At 54.7% G+C, this 25,000-nt stretch overlaps 1 protein-coding gene across 4 annotated transcripts in view; it reads right to left on the minus strand.

The window, feature by feature from the left end:
- The window catches only part of smg5 (SMG5 nonsense mediated mRNA decay factor), a 73,358-nt gene extending 50,977 nt beyond the window's left edge, over positions 1–22,381 (minus strand). For 3 of the 4 annotated variants that reach the window (XM_072460148.1, XM_072460146.1, XM_072460145.1), the window contains exons 1-6: positions 21,993–22,381; positions 17,718–17,816; positions 14,529–14,652; positions 8,434–8,590; positions 2,514–2,603; positions 346–435 (exon numbers count right to left, since the gene is read on the minus strand). In XM_072460148.1, the coding sequence (XP_072316249.1) occupies positions 346–435; positions 2,514–2,603; positions 8,434–8,590; positions 14,529–14,652; positions 17,718–17,816; positions 21,993–22,051 (619 nt within the window). In that variant the 5' untranslated portion in view covers positions 22,052–22,381. The remainder of the gene's footprint in view (positions 1–345; positions 436–2,513; positions 2,604–8,433; positions 8,591–14,528; positions 14,653–17,717; positions 17,817–21,992) is intronic. The other variant, XM_072460147.1, reaches the window with a different exon arrangement.
- Between the last annotated feature and the right edge of the window lie 2,619 nt (positions 22,382–25,000).

Below are 25,000 nucleotides of genomic sequence, written 5' to 3' on the forward strand. Positions count from 1 at the left end.
CCCAGACCTATGTAGCATACATTTGTTCCTCTGAACAACAGTTTCAGGCCTGTCTGGTTCAGGTTGTGAGATCTGGTATTAAGGTCAGGTTTTGTACCCATTTTTGCTTAATGTGGATAGGTCCAGTAATTACAGACATGTGAACCAGAACACATATCCAACATCTGATTTCTGAAAGCTAAAAGGCTGAAAAAACAACAACAATCAAAATTAACCACAACCGCCTCTGTCTTTATGTCACGTGAACCCATGTCAATGTCCTAGAGCGGTCACAGTACGTCCCTTCATGAAGCTGAAGTACAAAGGTGCTAGGTGCTGCTGTGAGTGTGCCCAGGCTCCACTCACCCACAAGAGGCATGACTGAAAGAGCCTGGTGATAGAACCTCTCGGCCAGCTGCTCCGCCTCCACTCCTGCCAGCTCATTCTGGTAACGCGCTGAACAGGTACACACAGTTAGTGTTACACACACAGTTACACAGCGTTACGCACACAGTTAGTGTTACACACACAGTTACACACAGTTATGCACACAGTTAGTGTTACACACACAGTTACACAGCGTTACGCACACAGTTAGTGTTACACACACAGTTACACAGCGTTACGCACACAGTTAGTGTTACACACACAGTTACACAGCGTTACGCACACAGTTAGTGTTACACACACAGTTACACAGCGTTACGCACACAGTTAGTGTTACACACACAGTTACACACAGTTATGCACACAGTTAGTGTTACACACAGTTACACAGTGTTACGCACACAGTTAGTGTTACACACACAGTTACACACAGTTATGCACACAGTTAGTGTTACACACACAGTTACACACAGTTATGCACACAGTTAGTGTTACACACACAGTTACACAGCGTTACGCACACAGTTAGTGTTACACACACAGTTACACAGCGTTACGCACACAGTTAGTGTTACACACAGTTACACAGCGTTACGCACACAGTTAGTGTTACACACACAGTTACACAGCGTTACGCACACAGTTAGTTACACACACAGTTACACACAGTTATGCACACAGTTAGTGTTACACACACAGTTACACAGCGTTACGCACACAGTTAGTGTTACACACACAGTTACACACAGTTATGCACACAGTTAGTGTTACACACACAGTTACACAGCGTTACGCACACAGTTAGTGTTACACACACAGTTACACAGCGTTACGCACACAGTTAGTGTTACACACACAGTTACACAGCGTTACGCACACAGTTAGTGTTACACACACAGTTACACACAGTTATGCACAGAGTTAGTGTTACACACACAGTTACACAGCGTTACGCACACAGTTAGTGTTACACACACAGTTACACACAGTTATGCACACAGTTAGTGTTACACACAGTTACACAGCGTTACGCACACAGTTAGTGTTACACACACAGTTACACAGCGTTACGCACACAGTTAGTGTTACACACACAGTTACACAGCGTTACGCACACAGTTAGTGTTACACACAGTTACACAGCGTTACGCACACAGTTAGTGTTACACACAGTTACACAGCTTTACGCACACAGTTAGTGTTACACAGAGTTACTCACACAGTTACACAGCGTTACGCACACAGTTAGTGTTACACAGCGTTACGCACACAGTTAGTGTTACACACACAGTTACACAGCGTTACGCACACAATTAGTGTTACACACACAGTTACACAGCGTTACGCACACAATTAGTGTTACACACACAGTTACACAGCGTTACGCACACAATTAGTGTTACGCACACGGTTACACAGCGTTACGCACACAGTTAGTGTTAGGCACAGTTACACAGCATTACACAAAGTTATGCACACAGTTAGTGTTACACACACAGTTACACACAGTTATGCACACAGTTAGTGTTACACACAGTTACACAGCGTTACGCACACAGTTAGTGTTACACACACAGTTACACAGCGTTACGCACACAGTTAGTGTTACACACACAGTTACACAGCGTTACGCACACAGTTAGTGTTACACACACAGTTACACAGCGTTACGCACACAGTTAGTGTTACACACAGTTACACAGCGTTACGCACACAGTTAGTGTTACACACAGTTACACAGCTTTACGCACACAGTTAGTGTTACACAGAGTTACTCACACAGTTACACAGCGTTACACACACAGTTAGTGTTACACAGCGTTACGCACACAGTTAGTGTTACACACACAGTTACACAGCGTTACGCACACAATTAGTGTTACACACACAGTTACACAGCGTTACGCACACAATTAGTGTTACGCACACGGTTACACAGCGTTACGCACACAGTTAGTGTTAGGCACAGTTACACAGCATTACACAAAGTTATGCACACAGTTAGTGTTACACACACAGTTACACAGAGTTACGCACACAGTTAGTGTTACACACACAGTTACACAGCAGTTGCACTCGCAGACGCAGTTGCAGATGCAGGGTCCAGGTCAAAATATACTTCAGATGCAAATAGGTGTAAAGTTTACCTAAATCTCCGAGGTAAACCAGGCAGCGGTGGCACGCTAACTGAGCCCACTCCATCTCTTTGGGAGACGCAGACAAAGGCTTCTTACGACCTGTGAAAACACACGGCAAAACCAGTTTTACAAACGTTTCATCTTCACACCAGAATTCTAATATTTAAAATGTATGTTTAAGTGGAGTGATGTAAAAAAAACACATAATGCTAATGTTATTGCTTTGCCTAATACGCCATAAAACAATAAGATGTTTTTTATTGTTCAAAAATGTCTCTCCACAGATCTGACCTGTAATTTGTCCTGTTGGCATCATCTCGTCGTCTCCATAGAGATATGAGCTGTGCAGTTAATCACATTTCAATAAGATAGAGATTGGGGGGGGCAGTGTGTGAGAGGGCACCAGGGCCACAGCTCAGGGGGGGACAATGTGTGAGAGGGCACCAGGGCCACAGCTCAGGGGGGGCAGTGTGTGAGAGGGCACCAGGGCCACAGCTCAGGGGGGGGCAGTGTGTGAGAGGGCACCAGGGCCACAGCTCAGGGGGGGGCAGTGTGTGAGAGGGCACCAGGGCCACAGCTCAGGGGGGGGCAGTGTGTGAGAGGGCACCAGGGCCACAGCTCAGGGGGGGGGCAGTGTGTGAGAGGGCACCAGGGCCACAGCTCAGGGGGGGGGACAATGTGTGAGAGGGCACCAGGGCCACAGCTCAGGGGGGGGCAGTGTGTGAGAGGGCACCAGGGCCACAGCTCAGGGGGGGGCAGTGTGTGAGAGGGCACCAGGGCCACAGCTCAGGGGGGGGCAGTGTGTGAGAGGGCACCAGGGCCACAGCTCAGGGGGGGGCAGTGTGTGAGAGGGCACCAGGGCCACAGCTCAGGGGGGGGCAGTGTGTGAGAGGGCACCAGGGCCACAGCTCAGGGGGGGGCAGTGTGTGAGAGGGCACCAGGGCCACAGCTCAGGGGGGGGGCAGTGTGTGAGAGGGCACCAGGGCCACAGCTCAGGGGGGGGCAGTGTGTGAGAGGGCACCAGGGCCACAGCTCAGGGGGGGGACAATGTGTGAGAGGGCACCAGGGCCACAGCTCAGGGGGGGACAGTGTGTAAGAGGGCACCAGGGCCACAGCTCAGGGGGGGGACAATGTGTGAGAGGGCACCAGGGCCACAGCTCAGGGGGGGACAGTGTGTGAGAGGGCACCAGGGCCACAGCTCAGGGGGGGGCAGTGTGTAAGAGGGCACCAGGGCCACAGCTCAGGGGGGACAATGTGTGAGAGGGCACCAGGGCCACAGCTCAGGGGGGGACAATGTGTGAGAGGGCACCAGGGCCACAGCTCAGGGGGGGGGGCAGTGTGTGAGAGGGCACCAGGGCCACAGCTCAGGGGGGACAATGTGTGAGAGGGCACCAGGGCCACAGCTCAGGGGGGGGGCAGTGTGTAAGAGGGCACCAGGGCCACAGCTCAGGGGGGACAATGTGTGAGAGGGCACCAGGGCCACAGCTCAGGGGGGGACAATGTGTGAGAGGGCACCAGGGCCACAGCTCAGGGGGGGGACAATGTGTGAGAGGGCACCAGGGCCACAGCTCAGGGGGGACAGTGTGTAAGAGGGCACCAGGGCCACAGCTCAGGGGGGGGGCAGTGTGTGAGAGGGCACCAGGGCCACAGCTCAGGGGGGGGGACAATGTGTGAGAGGGCACCAGGGCCACAGCTCAGGGGGGGGACAATGTGTGAGAGGGCACCAGGGCCACAGCTCAGGGGGGACAATGTGTGAGAGGGCACCAGGGCCACAGCTCAGGGGGGGACAATGTGTGAGAGGGCACCAGGGCCACAGCTCAGGGGGGGGGCAGTGTGTGAGAGGGCACCAGGGCCACAGCTCAGGGGGGGACAGTGTGTAAGAGGGCACCAGGGCCACAGCTCAGGGGGGACAATGTGTGAGAGGGCACCAGGGCCACAGCTCAGGGGGGGGACAATGTGTGAGAGGGCACCAGGGCCACAGCTCAGGGGGGGGGCAGTGTGTGAGAGGGCACCAGGGCCACAGCTCAGGGGGGGGCAGTGTGTAAGAGGGCACCAGGGCCACAGCTCAGGGGGGGGGCAGTGTGTGAGAGGGCACCAGGGCCACAGCTCAGGGGGGGGCAGTGTGTGAGAGGGCACCAGGGCCACAGCTCAGGGGGGGGACAATGTGTGAGAGGGCACCAGGGCCACAGCTCAGGGGGGGACAGTGTGTAAGAGGGCACCAGGGCCACAGCTCAGGGGGGGGGCAGTGTGTGAGAGGGCACCAGGGCCACAGCTCAGGGGGGGGGACAATGTGTGAGAGGGCACCAGGGCCACAGCTCAGGGGGGGGACAATGTGTGAGAGGGCACCAGGGCCACAGCTCAGGGGGGGACAGTGTGTAAGAGGGCACCAGGGCCACAGCTCAGGGGGGGGGCAGTGTGTGAGAGGGCACCAGGGCCACAGCTCAGGGGGGGGACAATGTGTGAGAGGGCACCAGGGCCACAGCTCAGGGGGGGACAGTGTGTGAGAGGGCACCAGGGCCACAGCTCAAGGGGGGGCAGTGTGTAAGAGGGCACCAGGGCCACAGCTCAGGGGGGGACAATGTGTGAGAGGGCACCAGGGCCACAGCTCAGGGGGGGGGGCAGTGTGTGAGAGGGCACCAGGGCCACAGCTCAGGGGGGGACAGTGTGTAAGAGGGCACCAGGGCCACAGCTCAGGGGGGACAATGTGTGAGAGGGCACCAGGGCCACAGCTCAGGGGGGGGACAATGTGTGAGAGGGCACCAGGGCCACAGCTCAGGGGGGGGCAGTGTGTGAGAGGGCACCAGGGCCACAGCTCAGGGGGGGGGACAATGTGTGAGAGGGCACCAGGGCCACAGCTCAGGGGGGGGACAATGTGTGAGAGGGCACCAGGGCCACAGCTCAGGGGGGGGCAGTGTGTGAGAGGGCACCAGGGCCACAGCTCAGGGGGGGGACAATGTGTGAGAGGGCACCAGGGCCACAGCTCAGGGGGGGACAGTGTGTAAGAGGGCACCAGGGCCACAGCTCAGGGGGGGGGCAGTGTGTGAGAGGGCACCAGGGCCACAGCTCAGGGGGGGGGCAGTGTGTGAGAGGGCACCAGGGCCACAGCTCAGGGGGGGGCAGTGTGTGAGAGGGCACCAGGGCCACAGCTCAGGGGGGGGCAGTGTGTGAGAGGGCACCAGGGCCACAGCTCAGGGGGGGGACAATGTGTGAGAGGGCACCAGGGCCACAGCTCAGGCGGGGACAGTGTGTAAGAGGGCACCAGGGCCACAGCTCAGGGGGGGACAGTGTGTAAGAGGGCACCAGGGCCACAGCTCAGGGGGGACAGTGTGTGAGAGGGCACCAGGGCCACAGCTCAGGGGGGACAATGTGTGAGAGGGCACCAGGGCCACAGCTCAGGGGGGGGACAATGTGTGAGAGGGCACCAGGGCCACAGCTCAGGGGGGGACAGTGTGTAAGAGGGCACCAGGGCCACAGCTCAGGGGGGGGGCAGTGTGTGAGAGGGCACCAGGGCCACAGCTCAGGGGGGGGGACAATGTGTGAGAGGGCACCAGGGCCACAGCTCAGGGGGGGGACAATGTGTGAGAGGGCACCAGGGCCATAGCTCAGGGGGGGACAGTGTGTAAGAGGGCACCAGGGCCACAGCTCAGGGGGGACAATGTGTGAGAGGGCACCAGGGCCACAGCTCAGGGGGGGACAATGTGTGAGAGGGCACCAGGGCCACAGCTCAGGGGGGGGGCAGTGTGTGAGAGGGCACCAGGGCCACAGCTCAGGGGGGGAGAGTGTGTAAGAGGGCACCAGGGCCACAGCTCAGGGGGGACAATGTGTGAGAGGGCACCAGGGCCACAGCTCAGGGGGGGGACAATGTGTGAGAGGGCACCAGGGCCACAGCTCAGGGGGGGACAATGTGTGAGAGGGCACCAGGGCCACAGCTCAGGGGGGGACAGTGTGTAAGAGGGCACCAGGGCCACAGCTCAGGGGGGACAATGTGTGAGAGGGCACCAGGGCCACAGCTCAGGGGGGGACAGTGTGTAAGAGGGCACCAGGGCCACAGCTCAGGGGGGACAATGTGTGAGAGGGCACCAGGGCCACAGCTCAGGGGGGGGACAATGTGTGAGAGGGCACCAGGGCCACAGCTCGGGGGGGGGGACAGTGTGTGAGAGGGCACCAGGGCCACAGCTCAGGGGGGGGGCAGTGTGTGAGAGGGCACCAGGGCCACAGCTCAGGAGGGGGGACAATGTGTGAGAGGGCACCAGGGCCACAGATCAGGGGGGGGCAGTGTGTGAGAGGGCACCAGGGCCACAGCTCAGGGGGGGACAGTGTGTAAGAGGGCACCAGGGCCACAGCTCAGGGGGGGGACAATGTGTGAGAGGGCACCAGGGCCACAGCTCAGGGGGGGGCAGTGTGTGAGAGGGCACCAGGGCCACAGCTCAGGGGGGGACAATGTGTGAGAGGGCACCAGGGCCACAGCTCAGGGGGGGACAATGTGTGAGAGGGCACCAGGGCCACAGCTCAGGGGGGGGCAGTGTGTGAGAGGGCACCAGGGCCACAGCTCAGGGGGGGACAATGTGTGAGAGGGCACCAGGGCCACAGCTCAGGGGGGGACAGTGTGTGAGAGGGCACCAGGGCCACAGCTCGGGGGGGGGACAGTGTGTGAGAGGGCACCAGGGCCACAGCTCAGGGGGGGACAGTGTGTGAGAGGGCACCAGGGCCACAGCTCAGGGGGGGGCAGTGTGTGAGAGGGCACCAGGGCCACAGCTCAGGGGGGGACAATGTGTGAGAGGGCACCAGGGCCACAGCTCGGGGGGGGGACAATGTGTGAGAGGTCACCAGGGCCACAGCTCAGGGGGGGGCAGTGTGTGAGAGGGCACCAGGGCCACAGCTCAGGGGGGGACAGTGTGTAAGAGGGCACCAGGGCCACAGCTCAGGGGGGACAATGTGTGAGAGGGCACCAGGGCCACAGCTCAGGGGGGGACAGTGTGTAAGAGGGCACCAGGGCCACAGCTCAGGGGGGACAATGTGTGAGAGGGCACCAGGGCCACAGCTCAGGGGGGGGACAATGTGTGAGAGGGCACCAGGGCCACAGCTCGGGGGGGGGGACAGTGTGTGAGAGGGCACCAGGGCCACAGCTCAGGGGGGGGGCAGTGTGTGAGAGGGCACCAGGGCCACAGCTCAGGAGGGGGGACAATGTGTGAGAGGGCACCAGGGCCACAGATCAGGGGGGGGCAGTGTGTGAGAGGGCACCAGGGCCACAGCTCAGGGGGGGACAGTGTGTAAGAGGGCACCAGGGCCACAGCTCAGGGGGGGGACAATGTGTGAGAGGGCACCAGGGCCACAGCTCAGGGGGGGGCAGTGTGTGAGAGGGCACCAGGGCCACAGCTCAGGGGGGGACAATGTGTGAGAGGGCACCAGGGCCACAGCTCAGGGGGGGACAATGTGTGAGAGGGCACCAGGGCCACAGCTCAGGGGGGGGCAGTGTGTGAGAGGGCACCAGGGCCACAGCTCAGGGGGGGACAATGTGTGAGAGGGCACCAGGGCCACAGCTCAGGGGGGGACAGTGTGTGAGAGGGCACCAGGGCCACAGCTCGGGGGGGGGACAGTGTGTGAGAGGGCACCAGGGCCACAGCTCAGGGGGGGACAGTGTGTGAGAGGGCACCAGGGCCACAGCTCAGGGGGGGGCAGTGTGTGAGAGGGCACCAGGGCCACAGCTCAGGGGGGGACAATGTGTGAGAGGGCACCAGGGCCACAGCTCGGGGGGGGGACAATGTGTGAGAGGTCACCAGGGCCACAGCTCAGGGGGGGGCAGTGTGTGAGAGGGCACCAGGGCCACAGCTCCGGGGGGGGGGGGGGACAGTGTGTGAGAGGGCACCAGGGCCACAGCTGGGGTGGGGGGGGGGGGGGTGTAGTGTGTGTAGTATGTAGTGAGTCTGACCCATGAGGGGGTCCCACACGTGGGTCCAGTCCATGCAGTGGTGCAGCTCCAGCTGGTAGTGTGACTGGATGTAGAGCAGCAGGTGCTGGTAGAAGCCCACTCCAGCGATGAGGTGGGTGCGGTAGGCACACTCCAGGACGCTGTGGCTGTGGATGTGCTGCCAACACAAGCACAGAGATATCATCAATGTACACGCTTTACATTACTCTGGGATGTGTGATGTCCGTTTCCCTTGTAGCCCGCCACTGTAATTCCCTTTGCAGCCAGTAGATGGTGCTAAAGCTCAGTTACTCAGGAAGTGATGTTTTTTTGTAAAAACAGTTCTATTTCATCCCTACTGACCGCCAGAGGCGGTGCATAAAGCACTGGATGATCATCCTTGCGCATACACAGGTCGAGAATTAATAACAAAAAAGTCACCTTTGACCCCCCGGTGGCTCACGTGAGTCTATATAGTCACGTACACCGGGAGCTCAGTCCCTTTTCACCTTCTCGCATGCAGGTTGTATACGTGGTTGTTCGGCTAATATTGCTGTTTTCCCACAAAGTTGGTTTGTTTTGCCGCTTGTAGCCTGTTAGCCCTGTGACTGTGGAACAGTCGGTGCAGCGAGTTCGCTCGCCCTCCTGGGGCTGCACAAGCGTGTCGGACCTGTTGCAATAGGAGGTATATTTACGTTGTTTTCTACGACTGGTAAGTACCCCTTTAATGCATTTCGCCGTAGCCGTGCGCTCGGTAGTTTTTAGTTGAATTTGAACCGTACAATTGTACCCGGTTCTGTGTTTATCCGTGCTATAGCCGGTTGTTTGGTTTACTGATACAGCCGCGCGGCTCTAAGTTCTAACTATAGCCGTGTTCGGGTCATTAGTTCTGAACTGCTTTGTTTTCAGCCAGTTACACACCAGCGGTGGCGTTTTCGGCTCGACCTGGTGGTTACATGTAGCTGGTTTTGTGTTTACATTGGGTCATTAGTGGCGTGCTCAGCTCAGTCTGATCCTGCGCGTCTCATTCACATAGCGGGTCATTAGTGGCGTTCACTGCTCGACCTGACCCCGCTGCGCCCCTCTTACCGGGGTAGGTAAGAGGTTTTACATCTTAGAGTCGCTAGTGGCATTCCGCTCGACCCGACTCTATTGGCTCCGGTCTTATCATGCTGGAGTCCCTGTGCTGCCGGTCCTGCCTGGCACCGCTGCAGCCTGACGATGGGCATGATCTCTGCCCTGCTTGTCTTGGAGTGGATCATCTTCGGGAGGCACTCTCCGATGATGCTTGCTCCAACTGTTCGGTTATGCCCCGGTCTGTGCGCGTGGCGCGCTTGGCGGCTTTCGAGGACACTTCAGACTGGTTGTCTGTGGCGCCTCCGAGTCAGTTACCAGCTGGCCAGACTGGGGGTCTCAAGCGGCCGTCCACGGCTACTCAAGGCGGCCCCCCATTTAAGAAAAAGGGCCCCGGGAAGTTAGCGGCTCAAGTGAGCACGCTGACATCTGAACTGGCCCAAATGCGGGCAGTTATCCAAACTCTCCAGACTGATGCCAGTCGTGTGGTGGCACAACGGCATGAGGGGCATGGCACAGCCTCAGTATATGATGACGTCATATCTGTGGCTGCTTCAGACACGCAGTTTCAGCTGGATTCTGACCTTCTGAGCTCCAGAGTTTCAGAATCTGGCTCACTGGCCTCTGCCGGCTCTCAGGCCGACAGTGATGACACTGTCACAGCGGCTTTGCGGACGGCACTTTCCCGCTTAAAGCTGGAGGTTCCGCGGGATGAGGCGGCACCCTCGAGCGCCTTCTTTCGGCGCCAGGCTGCAGCGTCCCACTTTGCAGTTCCTCCCTCGGAGGAGTACATTAAGGAACTGCATGCCTATTGGACAGACCCAAAGGCATTTTCGAGGCCTACTTCAGATGGCAGGGTTTTGGCACTGATGCAGGATTCTCAGAAGCTTGGCCTGGGACATATGCCGGCAGTGGAGCCGGCTATTGCCTCCCTCATCGTCCGCCCAGAGGAGACTTTACGGACTAATGCCCGGTGTCCACGACCACAGTGCAGGGTTACAGACGACCTTCTGTGTAAGGCGTACGACATGGGAGCTCGTATGGGTCGCATTGGGAACTCTTTGTCTCATTTAATGCTTGGCCTGTGGGTTTCCCTTGAGACGGTGGCAGTGGACCAACCAACACATGGGCTGGTTGATGCCTCCTTGCAGGCTTTTGCCCTCATGTCAAGGGAACTAGGGCGACTGCTCTCTACATTAGTGCAAGCTCGCCGCCAAGTATGGCTGGCACAGTCTCCGCTCTCTGAGGCCAGTAGGAAGACCTTGAGGGGTGTTCCAGTTCTTCCCGGAGAACTATTTGGCCCGGCCGCCCTGGAGGCTCTAGAGCGCACGGCCCAGGCTTGCCGTACACGGCAACAGTTGGCGGGGCTTCATAGGCGGGGGTCTCATCGACCGGCTCAGGCCGCCCCTCCCGTTCCTTCACGGAGATACACACCACCGCCCCATCATGACTCAGACTTGCAACAGGCCCCAAGATTTGGATTTCGTCCGTCCCGTGCGTCCCGTTCCTCACAGCCCGGCCGTGGCCCCCACAAACCCGGGCGGGGTCGAGGGGCCTCCAGATGAGGCCACAGGGCCGGCGGTCGGACATTTTTCCCCAGGACAGCTGGAGTACTGGACGGCTCACTCCCCAGATATTTGGGTGCTGGCCACGCTGTCCGAAGGGTATCGTCTGCAGTTCCGCCGCCGGCCTCCTGTTCCTGGTCGGATCCGAATGACAGTTATTCAGGATTCGGCCAAGGCGCAGGCGCTCTCTCAGGAGATTCGCACCTTGCTGGACAAGGGGGCGATAGTTCCTGTGGACCCCCTGCTGGATCCAGGGGGCTTTTATTCCCGTTATTTTTTAGTACCCAAGAAGACGGGCGATTTACGCCCAGTTCTGGACCTCAGGGGTCTAAATATGTTTTTAAAGGTACTCCCTTTCAGAATGTTGGCGGTCAGACAAGTGCTCCAGGCGATCTCCCCAGGCGACTGGTTCACAACAGTAGACCTGAAGGATGCATATTTTCATGTCCCCATTGCACCGCCACATTGGAAGTTTCTCCGCTTTGCTTTCCGGGGAGAACACTTCCAGTTCAGGGTCCTGCCATTCGGGTTATCTGTCCCCTCGAGTGTTTACAAGGTGCGTCGCTGCAGCCTTGTCCCCCTTGCAGGCCCAGGGGTTGCGGATTCTGCCCTATCTGGACGACTGGCTCATTTGTGCGCCCAGCCACGAGCAGGCGCTTCAAGATACAGAGACTGTGCTCAGGCACGTGGCCAACTTGGGGCTGCGGGTGAACTTGGCAAAGAGTTGCCTTGCGCCGTCACAGGTAGCAACTTTCCTCGGCATGGTCCTCGACTCCCATACAGCGACTGCACGCCCTTCGCCCAAGCGGGTGGACGATATTTTGGGAATGTTGCGGGACTTTCGACAGGGGAGTTCTCTTCCCTACGTCTTGTTCCTAAGCCTCTTGGGCAAGCTGACTGCGGCCGCAACGGTGGTTCCTCTGGGGCTGCTGTCTTTGCGCCCCCTTCAGATGTGGCTCAACAGCCTACACCTGGACCCCACACGTCAGGATCACAGGCGGCAGCGGCTACCCGTATCTCCCCAATGCCGGGTGTCTCTATGCAGGTGGCGGAACGAGGCCTTTATGACACAGGGCGTTCCGCTGGGGCCTCTTCCTTCCAGACGGGAGGTTGTGTACACCGACGCATCCCTCCTAGGCTGGGGTGCGACATGGCAGGCACGGATGGTGCAAGGGTCATGGTCCCAGAGGCAGAGCAGGCTGCACATCAATGTGCTGGAGTTCTTGGCTGTCGAGCTAGCGCTGCGCCATTTCTTGCCACACCTGCGCGGCCGTCTTGTCATGGTACGGTCCGACAACACCAGTGTGGTTTTTCACATAAATCACCAGGGCGGCACTGGGTCGGTGACCCTGTTCAGGATTGCACAACGGGTCCTGACTTGGGCTACCCAGCGCCTTGCCAGTCTGAGCGCTGTTCACATTCCGGGGGTTTGGAATGTGTCCGCGGACTTCCTGTCTCGCCATCGGCCGCTGCCGGGGGACTGGCAGCTTCACCCGGAGGTGGTGAGGGACATTTTGGAGACCTTCGGCAGGGCACAGGTGGATCTTTTTGCCTCCCGCGACGCGACACACTGCCCTCAGTGGTTCTCGCTGGCAGACAGGGCCAGCCCACTGGGTCAGGACGCACTGGCTCACGACTGGCCGAGGATGATGCTTTATGCATTTCCCCCATTCCCCCTGATTCATAAGACGCTTCTCAGGGTCTTTCAGGAGGGCCACAGTCTCCTGCTTGTGGCCCCGTTTTGGCCAGGGAGGACATGGTTTCCTTTGCTGCGCAGGCTCTGCTGCGGCACAGCGGGACGTCTCCCCCCCAGGCGGGATCTCCTCTCTCAACTAGGGGGTCAGATTCTGCACCCCAATCCCGAGCGCCTGAAGCTCTGGGTATGGCCGCTGCAGGGCCCGGCCTGACCTTCTCGAAGTACGCCGGGGAGATTGGGAACACAATAAGCAATGCTCGTGCCCGGTCTACCCGTCTTCTGTATTCCTGCAAGTGGAAACTGTTTGACGCCTGGTGTCGCAAAAGCGGGGAGGATCCAGTGCATTGTGCTGTGTCAACGGTGCTCGCATTCCTGCAGGAGCTACTTGGCCAGGGGCGCTCTCCATCTACCCTGAAGGTATACATTGCCGCAATTTCTTGTGGGCATGTGGGGTGGAATGGTTTCTCGGTTGGCCGTAAACAAGATATTTCCCTTTTTCTAAAGGGTGCTCGGCGTTTGCATCCGCCGGCCCGGTCTGTGGCCCCGGCCTGGGACCTGTCCCTGGTGCTGGAGGCGTTGCGATCCTCTCCATTTGAGCCTCTGTTGCAGGTTGACCTTAAATGGCTGTCAATGAAGACGGCATTCCTTCTGGCGATGGCCTCTGCGAAGCGGGTGAGTGAGCTCCAGGCTTTGTCCGTGGCAGACTCCTGTTTTCGTTGGCACCCCGACAACTCTGGGGTTTCCCTTTGGCCGAATATAGATTTTGTTCCAAAGGTTATTTTGTCGGAGAGGCACAACCGCCCCTTGGACATCCCCGAATACATTTGCAAGATTCTACAGGGTGAATGTGGTTTCTCCACAACCGCTGGAAGAGGTTCTCCGGCAACACTCTTCTGCGTCCCATTGAGGTATGGTTTTGTCTATTCCTCGGGACTCTGCTGGTATTCATCATCCAGTGCTTTATGCACCGCCTCTGGCGGTCAGTAGGGATGAAATAGAACAAAAGTTACGACTGTAACTACGGTTCTATGAATCCCGGATGACCGCCAGAGCATCCGGTCCCTCGGAATTCTCGTGCTTTGCGAGGTTTCCAGGGACTGAGCTCCCGGTGTCACGTGACTATATAGACTCACGTGAGCCACCGGGGGGTCAAAGGTGACTTTTTTGTTATTAATTCTCGACCTGTGTATGCGCAAGGATGATCATCCAGTGCTTTATGCAAATCAAATCAAATCAAATCAATTTATTTTTGTAAGGCCCAAAATCACAACAACAGTTGCCTCTGAGGGCCACAGGGAGAAATGAATCAACAATGTCTGTGGTGGCGATGAAGTCAGACAATGTCCGTGGTGGCGAGGGACGATGTCCCAGGGTCCTCTGTCCTTAGACTCTCCTTCTCGGCCAGGAAAAACTACAAAAAAACCTCTTTGGGAAAAAAGCGTAGAAACCTGGAGGAGTTCCAGTGAAGGAGAGATCCGACTCTCACAGACGGACAGACGGACAAGGAGACTGGAGCTGGACCCACTCTTCAGGCAGAAGAGGGACCGTCTGAGTCGAGCTGGACCCACTCTTCAGGCAGAATCCCGGATGACCGCCAGAGGCGGTCATCCGGGATTCATAGAACCGTAGTTACAGTCGTAACTTTCGTTTTGTTTTAGCAAAACACAAGATACTAAACTAAAAGGTGCTCAAGAGCATGTTTAAGGGTGATGCATCAAAAGTGTCCTTTACTCATTGTCCACAGAGTAACAGTAGAGCAATAGAAAGGACAGGGAGCTCACCTTCTTGTTGGTCTTGATGACTTGGATGACTTCGTAGTAGACCTTTCTCCAGAGCACTTCCTCTGCCTTGCGGCCGTAGTCCACAGGGTGAAGGAACATGAGTTTGACACAGAGTTCTCTCAGCCTGACAACAACAAGACATATCCCATTGCTAGTGTCGTCATGGCAGCGGGACAAATCACATATCCCGTGCATATCTGAGCCCATGGGCAAGTAAATTGTGGTTGTGGTACTGGTCGAAGGGCAAAGGTATAGTAAAAGGCAGTGAATGCAGAGTTATGTCATTGTTTCTCTGAGGTCGTACAGCACATGTGCGCATCATTCTGTGGGGACATATATATAAAAATGGATTTTGCAAATATTTTGGAGATTTGCGAAACTAGAATACTGTGGCCATGTTATGTGATCCATCACTTTGTCTTTTAATTGTACACGTCTATATTCTGTGGGTGGCTTGCCATGTGGCTCGTACATAAAATCACTGTGCAATCACTGTCTTCTCGAGAAAACGAGAAGAGGAGAAGACGAGAAGAGGAGAAGACGAGAAGAGGAGAAGCCGAGAAGAGGAGAAGATGTGAAGAAGAGAAGACGTGAAGAGAAGACGAGAAGAAGAGAAGACGAGAAGAGGAGAAGACGAAGAGGAGAAGACGAAGGAGAAGACGAGAAGACGTGAACACAAGAAGAGGAGAAGAGAAGACGTGAAGAGGAGAAGACGTGAAGAGAAGACGAGAAGAGGAGAAGACGAGAAGACGAGAATACGAGAAGAGGAGAAGAGGAGAAGACGTGAAGAGGAGAAGACGTGAAGAAGAGAAGACGTGAAGAAGAGAAGACGAGAAGAGGAGAAGCCGAGAAGAGGAGAAGAGGAGAAGACGTGAACACGAGAAGAGGAGAAGAGAAGACGTGAACACGAGAAGACGAGAAGAGAAGACGTGAAGACGTGGAGAAGAGGAGAAGACGAGAAGGAGAAGACGAGAAGAGGAGAAGACGAGAAGACGTGAAGAGAAGACGAGAAGAGGAGAAGACGAGAAGAGGAGAAGACGTGAAGAGGAGAAGACGTGAAGAAGAGAAGACGAGAAGACGAGAAGAGGAGAAGACGAGAAGAGGAGAAGACGAGAAGACGAGAAGACGAGAAGACGAGAAGAGGAGAAGAGGAGAAGACGAGAAGAGGAGAAGACGAGAAGAGGAGAAGACGAGAAGAGGAGAAGACGTGAAGAGGAGAAGACGTGAAGAAGAGAAGACGAGAAGACGAGAAGAGGAGAAGACGAGAAGAGGAGAAGACGAGAAGACGTGAAGAGGAGAAGAGGAGAAGAGGAGAAGAGGAGAAGAGGAGAAGAGGAGAAGACGTGAAGAGGAGAAGACGTGAAGAAGAGAAGACGAGAAGACGAGAAGAGGAGAAGACGAGAAGAGGAGAAGACGAGAAGAGGAGAAGACGAGAAGAGGAGAAGACGTGAAGAGGAGAAGACGTGAAGAAGAGAAGACGTGAAGAAGAGAAGACGTGAAGAAGAGAAGACGAGAAGAGGAGAAGACGAGAAGAGGAGAAGACGTGAAGAAGAGAAGACGTGAAGAAGAGAAGACGAGAAGAGGAGAAGACGAGAAGAGGAGAAGACGTGAAGAAGAGAAGACGAGAAGAGGAGAAGCCGAGAAGAGGAGAAGAGGAGAAGACGTGAACACGAGAAGAGGAGAAGAGAAGACGTGAACACGAGAAGACGAGAAGAGAAGACGTGAAGACGTGGAGAAGAGGAGAAGACGAGAAGGAGAAGACGAGAAGAGGAGAAGACGAGAAGACGTGAAGAGAAGACGAGAAGAGGAGAAGACGAGAAGAGGAGAAGACGTGAAGAGGAGAAGACGTGAAGAAGAGAAGACGAGAAGACGAGAAGAGGAGAAGACGAGAAGAGGAGAAGACGAGAAGAGGAGAAGACGAGAAGACGAGAAGAGGAGAAGAGGAGAAGACGAGAAGAGGAGAAGACGAGAAGAGGAGAAGACGTGAAGAGGAGAAGACGTGAAGAAGAGAAGACGAGAAGACGAGAAGAGGAGAAGACGAGAAGAGGAGAAGACGAGAAGACGTGAAGAGGAGAAGAGGAGAAGAGGAGAAGAGGAGAAGACGTGAAGAGGAGAAGACGTGAAGAAGAGAAGACGAGAAGACGAGAAGAGGAGAAGACGAGAAGAGGAGAAGACGAGAAGAGGAGAAGACGAGAAGAGGAGAAGACGTGAAGAGGAGAAGACGTGAAGAAGAGAAGACGTGAAGAAGAGAAGACGTGAAGAAGAGAAGACGAGAAGAGGAGAAGACGAGAAGAGGAGAAGACGTGAAGAAGAGAAGACGTGAAGAAGAGAAGACGAGAAGAGGAGAAGACGAGAAGAGGAGAAGACGTGAAGAAGAGAAGACGTGAAGAAGAGAAGACGTGAAGAAGAGAAGACGTGAAGAAGAGAAGACGTGAAGAAGAGAAGACGAGAAGAGGAGAAGACGTGAAGAAGAGAAGACGTGAAGAAGAGAAGACGTGAAGAAGAGAAGACGTGAAGAAGAGAAGACGAGAAGACGAGAAGACGAGAAGAGAAGACGAGAAGAGGAGAAGCCGAGAAGACGAGACCACGAGAAGAGGAGAAGACGTGAAGAGAAGAGAAGACGAGAAGACGAGAAGAGGAGAAGACGAAGAGGAGAAGACGAAGGAGAAGACGAGAAGACGTGAACATGAGAAGAGGAGAAGAGATGACGAGAAGGAGAAGACGAAGAGGAGAAGACGAAGAGGAGAAGACGAGAAGAGGAGAAGACGAGAAGACGAGAAGAGGAGAAGACGAGAAGGAGAAGACGAGAAGACGAGAAGACGAGAAGAGGAGAAGACGTGAAGAGGAGAAGACGTGAACACGAGAAGAGGAGAAGAGAAGACGTGAAGAGAAGACGAGATGAGGAGAAGACGAGAAGAGGAGAAGACGAGAAGAGGAGAAGACGTGAAGACGAGAAGAGAAGAAGACGAGAAGACGAGAGGACGTGAACACGAGAAGAGAAGAGGAGAAGACGAGGAGAAGACGAGGAGACGAGAAGACGAGGAGACGAGGAGAAGAGAAGACGAAAAGGAGAAGACGAGGAGACGAGAAGACGAGGAGAAGACGAGAAGAGGAGATGACGAGGAGAAGAGAAGACGTGAAGAAGTGAAGAGGAGAAGACAAGAAGACAGGAAGAGAAGTTGGACTTACTTGTTCCTTAGACTGATGTTCTCTGGCTTGAACACGTCTCTGTACGACGCTTTACTGCTGATGATGACATCCAGCTTATGTACAGACTCCACCACCGCCCTGTACAAGTACACAAGTACACAAGTACACACAAGTATTACACACCGCCCTGTACAAGTACACACAAGTATTACACACCGCCCTGTACAAGTACACACAAGTATTACACACCGCCCTGTACAAGTACACAAGTACACAAGTACACACGTACACACGTACACACAAGTATTACACACCGCCCTGTACAAGTACACACAAGTACACACAAGTATTACACACCGCCCTGTACAAGTACACAAGTACACAAGTACACACGTACACACGTACACACAAGTATTACACACCGCCCTGTACAAGTACACACAAGTACACACAAGTATTACACACCGCCCTGTACAAGTACACACAAGTATTACACACCGCCCTGTACAAGTACACACAAGTATTACACACCGCCCTGTACAAGTACACAAGTACACAAGTACACACGTACACACAAGTATTACACACCGCCCTGTACAAGTACACACAAGTATTACACACCGCCCTGTACAAGTACACACAAGTATTACACACCGCCCTGTACAAGTACACACAAGTATTACACACCGCCCTGTACAAGTACACAAGTACACAAGTACACACGTACACACAAGTATTACACACCGCCCTGTACAAGTACACACAAGTACACACAAGTATTACACACCGCCCTGTACAAGTACACAAGTACACAAGTACACACGTACACACGTACACACAAGTATTACACACCGCCCTGTACAAGTACACACAAGTACACACAAGTATTACACACCGCCCTGTACAAGTACACACAAGTATTACACACCGCCCTGTACAAGTACACACAAGTATTACACACCGCCCTGTACAAGTACACAAGTACACAAGTACACACGTACACACAAGTATTACACACCGCCCTGTACAAGTACACACAAGTATTACACACCGCCCTGTACAAGTACACACAAGTATTACACACCGCCCTGTACAAGTACACACAAGTATTACACACCGCCCTGTACAAGTACACACAAGTATTACACACCGCCCTGTACAAGTACACACACACCGCCCTGTACAAGTACACACACACCGCCCTGTACAAGTACACACACCGCCCTGTACAAGTACACACACCGCCCTGTACAAGTACACACACCGCCCTGTACAAGTACACACACCGCCCTGTACAAGTACACACAAGTATTACACACCGCCCTGTACAAGTACACAAGTACACACAAGTATTACACACCGCTCTGTACAAGTACACAAGTACACACAAGTATTACACACCGCCCTGTACAAGTACACACAAGTATTACACTAGCCGGCTACAAGAGGAGGATGGAGGAGCAGCTGCAGCAGAAGAACATTCAGGGAGTGTGGAGGAGCCTGAAAACCATCTCGGGCTTCAAAATCCCCCCTGCCCAGACAGAGGGGGATCTACAGTGGGTGAATGATTTAAATGCTCACTTCTTGAGGTTTGATCGGTCACCCGCCCCTCCCCCTGCACAGCTGCATGCTCCCTCTTCCACAGCTGGACAATGCCCTGCATCCGTTCCTCTTCATTTCACCGGACTATCAGCTCCCCACTTCGCCTGGACTCACCCATCCCCCCAGCACACAGTCCCCCTGCCAACCACTGACTGTCACAGCAGCACAGGTGAGGAGTGAGCTGAAGAGGATTAAAGTGAGGAAGGCAGCAGGACCTGACGGCATCAGCCCCAGGCTCCTTAAGTCCTGCAGATGAACTGTGTGGAGTTGTGGAGCATGTCTTCAACATGAGCCTGAAGCTGAGGCTGGTACCACAGGTCTGAAGACCTCCTGTCTGGTACCTGTGCCCAAGACACCGCGCGCCAAAGACTTCAACAGCTTCAGGCCAGTGGCTCTCACGTCCCACCTGATGAAGACACTGGAGCTGGTCCTGGACCACCTCCGCTCCACCGTGAGCTCAGCCATGGACCCGCTGCAGTTTGCATATCGGCCTGGCATCGGAGTGGAGGACGCCTTCATCTCCTGCTGCACCGCTCTCTCTCTCTCACCTGGAGAAGCCTGGCAGCTCTGTGAGGATCCTGTTCTTTGATCTTTCCAGCGCCTTCAACACCATCAGCTCCTGAGGGACAAGCTGGAGACGGCTGATGTGGAGTACGACCTGCAGAGTGGATCCTGGACTACCTCACGGACCGACCCCAGTTTGTGAGAGCCCGGGACTGTGTGTCTGACACTCGGACCTGCAGTGTGGGGGCGCCCCAGGGCACTGTCCTCGCGCCCTTTCTCTTCACCCTCTACACTGCAGACTTCAGACATGACACGGACAGCTGTGTCCTGCAGAAGTTCTCTGATGACTCTGCCATCATCGGACTCATCACGGACGACGATGATGTGGAGTACAGAGGACTGGCGCAGGACTTTGTGGACTGGTGTCAGCGGAACCACCTCCTCATCAACGCGGGGAAGACCAAGGAGATGGTGGTGGACTTCCACAGAGGCCACGCCCCCCTCACCAGTGAACATCCAGGGCCGGGACATTGAGAGAGTGACTCATACAAGGACCTGGTGTTCATCTGAACCACAAACTGGACTCATAACACAGACTGTACAGGAAGAGCCAGAGTCGGCTCCACCTCCTGAGGAGACTCAGGTCTTTTGGAGTGACAGGGCCACTCCTGACAGGGCCACTCCTGAAGACCTTCTCTGACTCTGTGGTGGCATCAGCTCCTATAGGTGTGGCCTGCTGGAGCAGCAGCATCACAGAGAGGTAGATGAGGAAGCTGGACAAAGTCATCAAGAAGTCCAGCTCCGTCCTGGGCTGTCCTCTGGACTCAGTGCAGGAGGTTGGGGACAGAAGGGTCTTGGCTAGATTCACATCTATGCTTGACCATGAGTGTCGCCCCCTGCAGGACACTCTGTCCCCTGCAGGACACTCTGTCCCTTGCAGGACACTCTGTCCGCTCTGGAGAGCAGCTTCAGTGACTGATCCACCCTCGCTGTGTGAAGGAAAGGTTTCGCAGGTCTTTCCTTCTGCTGCTGTCAGACTTTATAACAAACACTGTTAGTCCTGAACACTCGCAATACTGACCTAACCATGTGCAATTCTGTCATATGTGCAATTACTGTGCAATTACTGCGCAATCCATGTGCAATTACTGTCGTGATCACATGCAATGGTATTTATGTATTTATTTATTTGTATCTTTATTATTTTTCCCCTCCATCCCTTGTTGTGAAATGGGAGGTTTTGTTTATAGGAGATCTTCTACTGAGAGTGTTTTTCAAACTTCCTATAAGTGATCTGTTCTTTTCTTCTGGATCTTCCTGCGTTGCAACAATGAAATTTCCCCATGTGGGACAATAAAGGAATATCTTACACACCGCCCTGTACAAGTACACACAAGTATTACACACTGCCCTGTACAAGTAAACACAAGTACACGCAAGTATTACACGTAAGTATTACACGCAAGTATTACACAAGCACACACAAGTATTACACACCGCCCTGTACAAGTACTCAAGTACACACAAGTATTACACACAGCCCTGTACAAGTACACACAAGTTTTACACCCCCCCTGTACACAAGTACACACAAGAAGTATTACACACAAAGAGTACACACAAGTAGTATTACACACAACGAGTACACAAGTACACATGAGCTTCTTTACTTAGCTCGTCCTACAGCCTGCAATGTCCCGGCTAATGTCCCGGCTGAAGTCCCCGGCTAAAGTCCCCGGCTAAAGTCCCCGGCTAAAGTCCCCGGCTAAAGTCCCCGGCTAAAGTCCCCGGCTAAAGTCCCCGGCTAAGGTCCCCGGCTAAGGTCCCGGCTCATGTCCAGACTGATGTCCAGACTGATGTCCAGACTGATGTCCCGGCTAAGGTCCCGACTAAGGTCCCAACTAAGGTCCCGACTAAGGTCTTGACTAATGTCTTGACTAATGTCCCGGCCGGGTAAAGTCCAGATTAATGTCCCGGGTAAGGTCCAAACTAATGTCCCGGCTGGCTAATGTCCAGGCTAATGTCCAGGCTAGGATTCAGACTAATGTCCCGGCTAGGGTCCAGGGTAATGTCCAGGCTAATGTCCCGGCTAGGTAAGGTCCAAACTAATGTCCCGGCCGGCTAATGTCCAGACTAATGTCCCGGCTAAGGTCCAGACTAATGTCCCGGCTAATGTCCACGCAGCGTTTGGAGACGGGCTTTGCGTACCTGTATAGCCGTTTGATCAGCAGGACTTTCGCCTCTGGCTCATTGTCTGGCCCGCTCATATTTCCCGTCAGCTCCGAGTCCCGCACTCAGTTGTCGCCGCTGGTCGGGTCCGTTGCCCTGTAGTGACAGCCGTGTTGATGTGGAGCTAACTGTGGAGCTAACTGTGGAGCTAACTGTGGAGCTAACTGTGGAGCTAACGCTAAAGCTAACGAGCGGCTACGGCGGTTTAGCTCCGGTCTGCCCAAGCCTCTGTCGTTTGGTGTCTTTTTGGGCAGTACTTCTTTGACCCATTCGTCCGTGAGGCCGGGGAGAAGGGGAGCCAGCTGCGGAGCTCCAGAGCGGGTCAGCTGAAGCGCCCCGGGCTGCTGTTCATGACGGCTGGAGACAAACAGTCGATTTGGCACAGAGTCGAAGCCTCGATGCGCATGCGCTCCGACACGTGATTCAAGCAGTCTGGGTCACGTGACCTAGCTGCTGCATCAATCTGGTCACGTGACTCAGACGGTTCTTGCACCGCTGTTGTTTCACCGGTCTGCCACCAGGGGGCTGTCGTCTCAAACCTGTGACTCATTAAGTCTCAACCGGCTCCACAAAGGTTAAAGGTCTTTGGCCCCTCGGACCCATGTTGATTGTGATAATCATTTGATGACAGTCCTCCTGCAGAGGGTCAGGGTCAGGTGTGGTCACACCTCCTGTAGAGGGTCAGGGTCAGGTGTGGTCACACCTCCTGTAGAGGGTCAGGGTCAGGTGTGGTCACACCTCCTGTAGAGGGTCAGGGTCAGGCGTGGTCACACCTCCTGTAGAGGGTCAGGGTCAGGTGTGGTCACACCTCCTGTAGAGGGTCAGGGTCAGGTGTGGTCACACCTCCTGTAGAGGGTCAGGGTCAGGTGTGGTCACACCTCCTGCAGAGGGTCAGGGTCAGGTGTGGTCACACCTCCTGTAGAGGGTCAGGGTCAGGTGTGGTCACACCTCCTGCAGAGGGTCAGGGTCAGGTGTGGTCACAGCGCGTGTGCAGGGGCCATTCTAGGGAGTGTGGGGGCCCTAGGCAGAAATTCTTAGGGGGCCCGAAATCTTCGCGGTCAGTAAGCACAACAAGAAATAAACCATATATTAAGCGCACGGGCGGCTTCGCGGGGGCCCCCTAGTGGCCTGGGGCCCCAGGCAATTGCCTGGTAATGGGACGCAGCGCCTCTGCGCATGTGGTACAGGACTAGTTTGTGATTTAAGATCTGTTGCTTTTCCAATGTGAGAGAATAAAAGCACAAACAAATTGAATAAAATAGACTGTGTCCCTCCACAGAAGGAAAATGTGGGCCAATTTTAAAATAAAAGATTAAATGTTAAAAAAAATCCTTGCTTTTTTCATTGATATTTTGAAATTAATATTATATTCTATAAACCCAATTGCATCAATAATACGGACAACTAAAATGCGGATGTGGTAGTATTAAAACATACCACTAGATGTCACTCTGGAGAAGTGTTTGGTTCTAATAACCGCCGTAGGCTGTTCATGGTAGGCCTAATGTGTAGCATTTAGTTATTTTCTTTTTTTAAAGATTTTGGTGTCCGTGGGATTTATTTACAGGAAAGTACAGTGTGAAATGCCGTGGTGGCCGTCAGGACCAGCAAGGCCTTCTCTGCCTAAACATAATCAGAATATGATTTAAAAATATATATATTTTCCCTCAAATAGTTATTACATTATTCCCCAGAGTAAGAGTTTTACTCTTCATTTTCTTTCCTCTGGTTGCACTGCTTCATCCCCAGGTTCAGATTTGGAGGTCGTTATCTTAGATCTTTTATCCAATCATATTCAGCCTCATGTGTTGTCAGGATCTCAAATCTGCCGAGGCCTTCATCTGACCTCTGACCTTCATCTGACCTCTGACCTTCAGACTCAACAGAGCTGGTGCTTGTATCTTAAAGTGAATGAAAATGAAAATGATGTGTCAACCAATCAGCTTCAGAGTTGCTCTTGTACGTCTGCTGCTGTTGCTCAGGAGCCAGCAGCAGGTGCAGCAGGTGCAGCAGGTGCATCACGTGCATGTCTTTTGATTGGATCACCAATATTGAGAGGCAGGTCCTATGGGCGGGGCTATGGAACCTCACAAACTCAGAATCTCTGAACGAGGAAACTGGATGTGACAGACACATTAATCCTGTTCTACTACATTACATCTAGAACATTCAGGGAGTGTGGAGGGGCCTGAAAACCATCTCGGGCTTCAAAATCCCCCCTGCCCAGACAGAGGGGGATCTACAGTGGGTGAATGATTTAAATGCTCACTTCTTGAGGTTTGATCGGTCACCCGCCCCTCCCCCTGCACAGCTGCATGCTCCCTCTTCCACAGCTGGACAATGCCCTGCATCTGTTCCTCTTCACTTCTCTGCCCCGGACTATCAGCTCCCCACTTCGCCTGGACTCACCCATCCCCCCAGCACACGGTCCCCCTGCCAACCACTGACTGTCACAGCAGCACAGGTGAGGAGTGAGCTGAAGAGGATTAAAGTGAGGAAGGCAGCAGGACCTGACGGCATCAGCCCCAGGCTCCTTAAGTCCTGCAGATGAACTCTGTGGAGTTGTGGAGCATGTCTTCAACATGAGCCTGAAGCTGAGGGTGGTACCACAGGTCTGAAGACCTCCTGTCTGGTACCTGTGCCCAAGACACCGCGCGCCAAAGACTTCAACAGCTTCAGGCCAGTGGCTCTCACGTCCCACCTGATGAAGACACTGGAGCTGGTCCTGGACCACCTCCGCTCCACCGTGAGCTCAGCCATGGACCCGCTGCAGTTTGCATATCGGCCTGGCATCGGAGTGGAGGACGCCTTCATCTCCTGCTGCACCGCTCTCTCTCTCTCACCTGGAGAAGCCTGGCAGCTCTGTGAGGATCCTGTTCTTCGATCTTTCCAGCGCCTTCAACACCATCAGCTCCTGAGGGACAAGCTGGAGACGGCTGATGTGGAGTACGACCTGCAGAGTTGATCCTGGACTACCTCACGGACCG

This window comes from Eucyclogobius newberryi, unplaced genomic scaffold (genome assembly GCF_026437365.1).
Source record: "Eucyclogobius newberryi isolate DKJ021-1_F unplaced genomic scaffold, fEucNew1.0.hap1 SCAF_3, whole genome shotgun sequence".
Classification (NCBI taxonomy): Eukaryota; Metazoa; Chordata; class Actinopteri; order Gobiiformes; family Gobiidae; genus Eucyclogobius; species Eucyclogobius newberryi.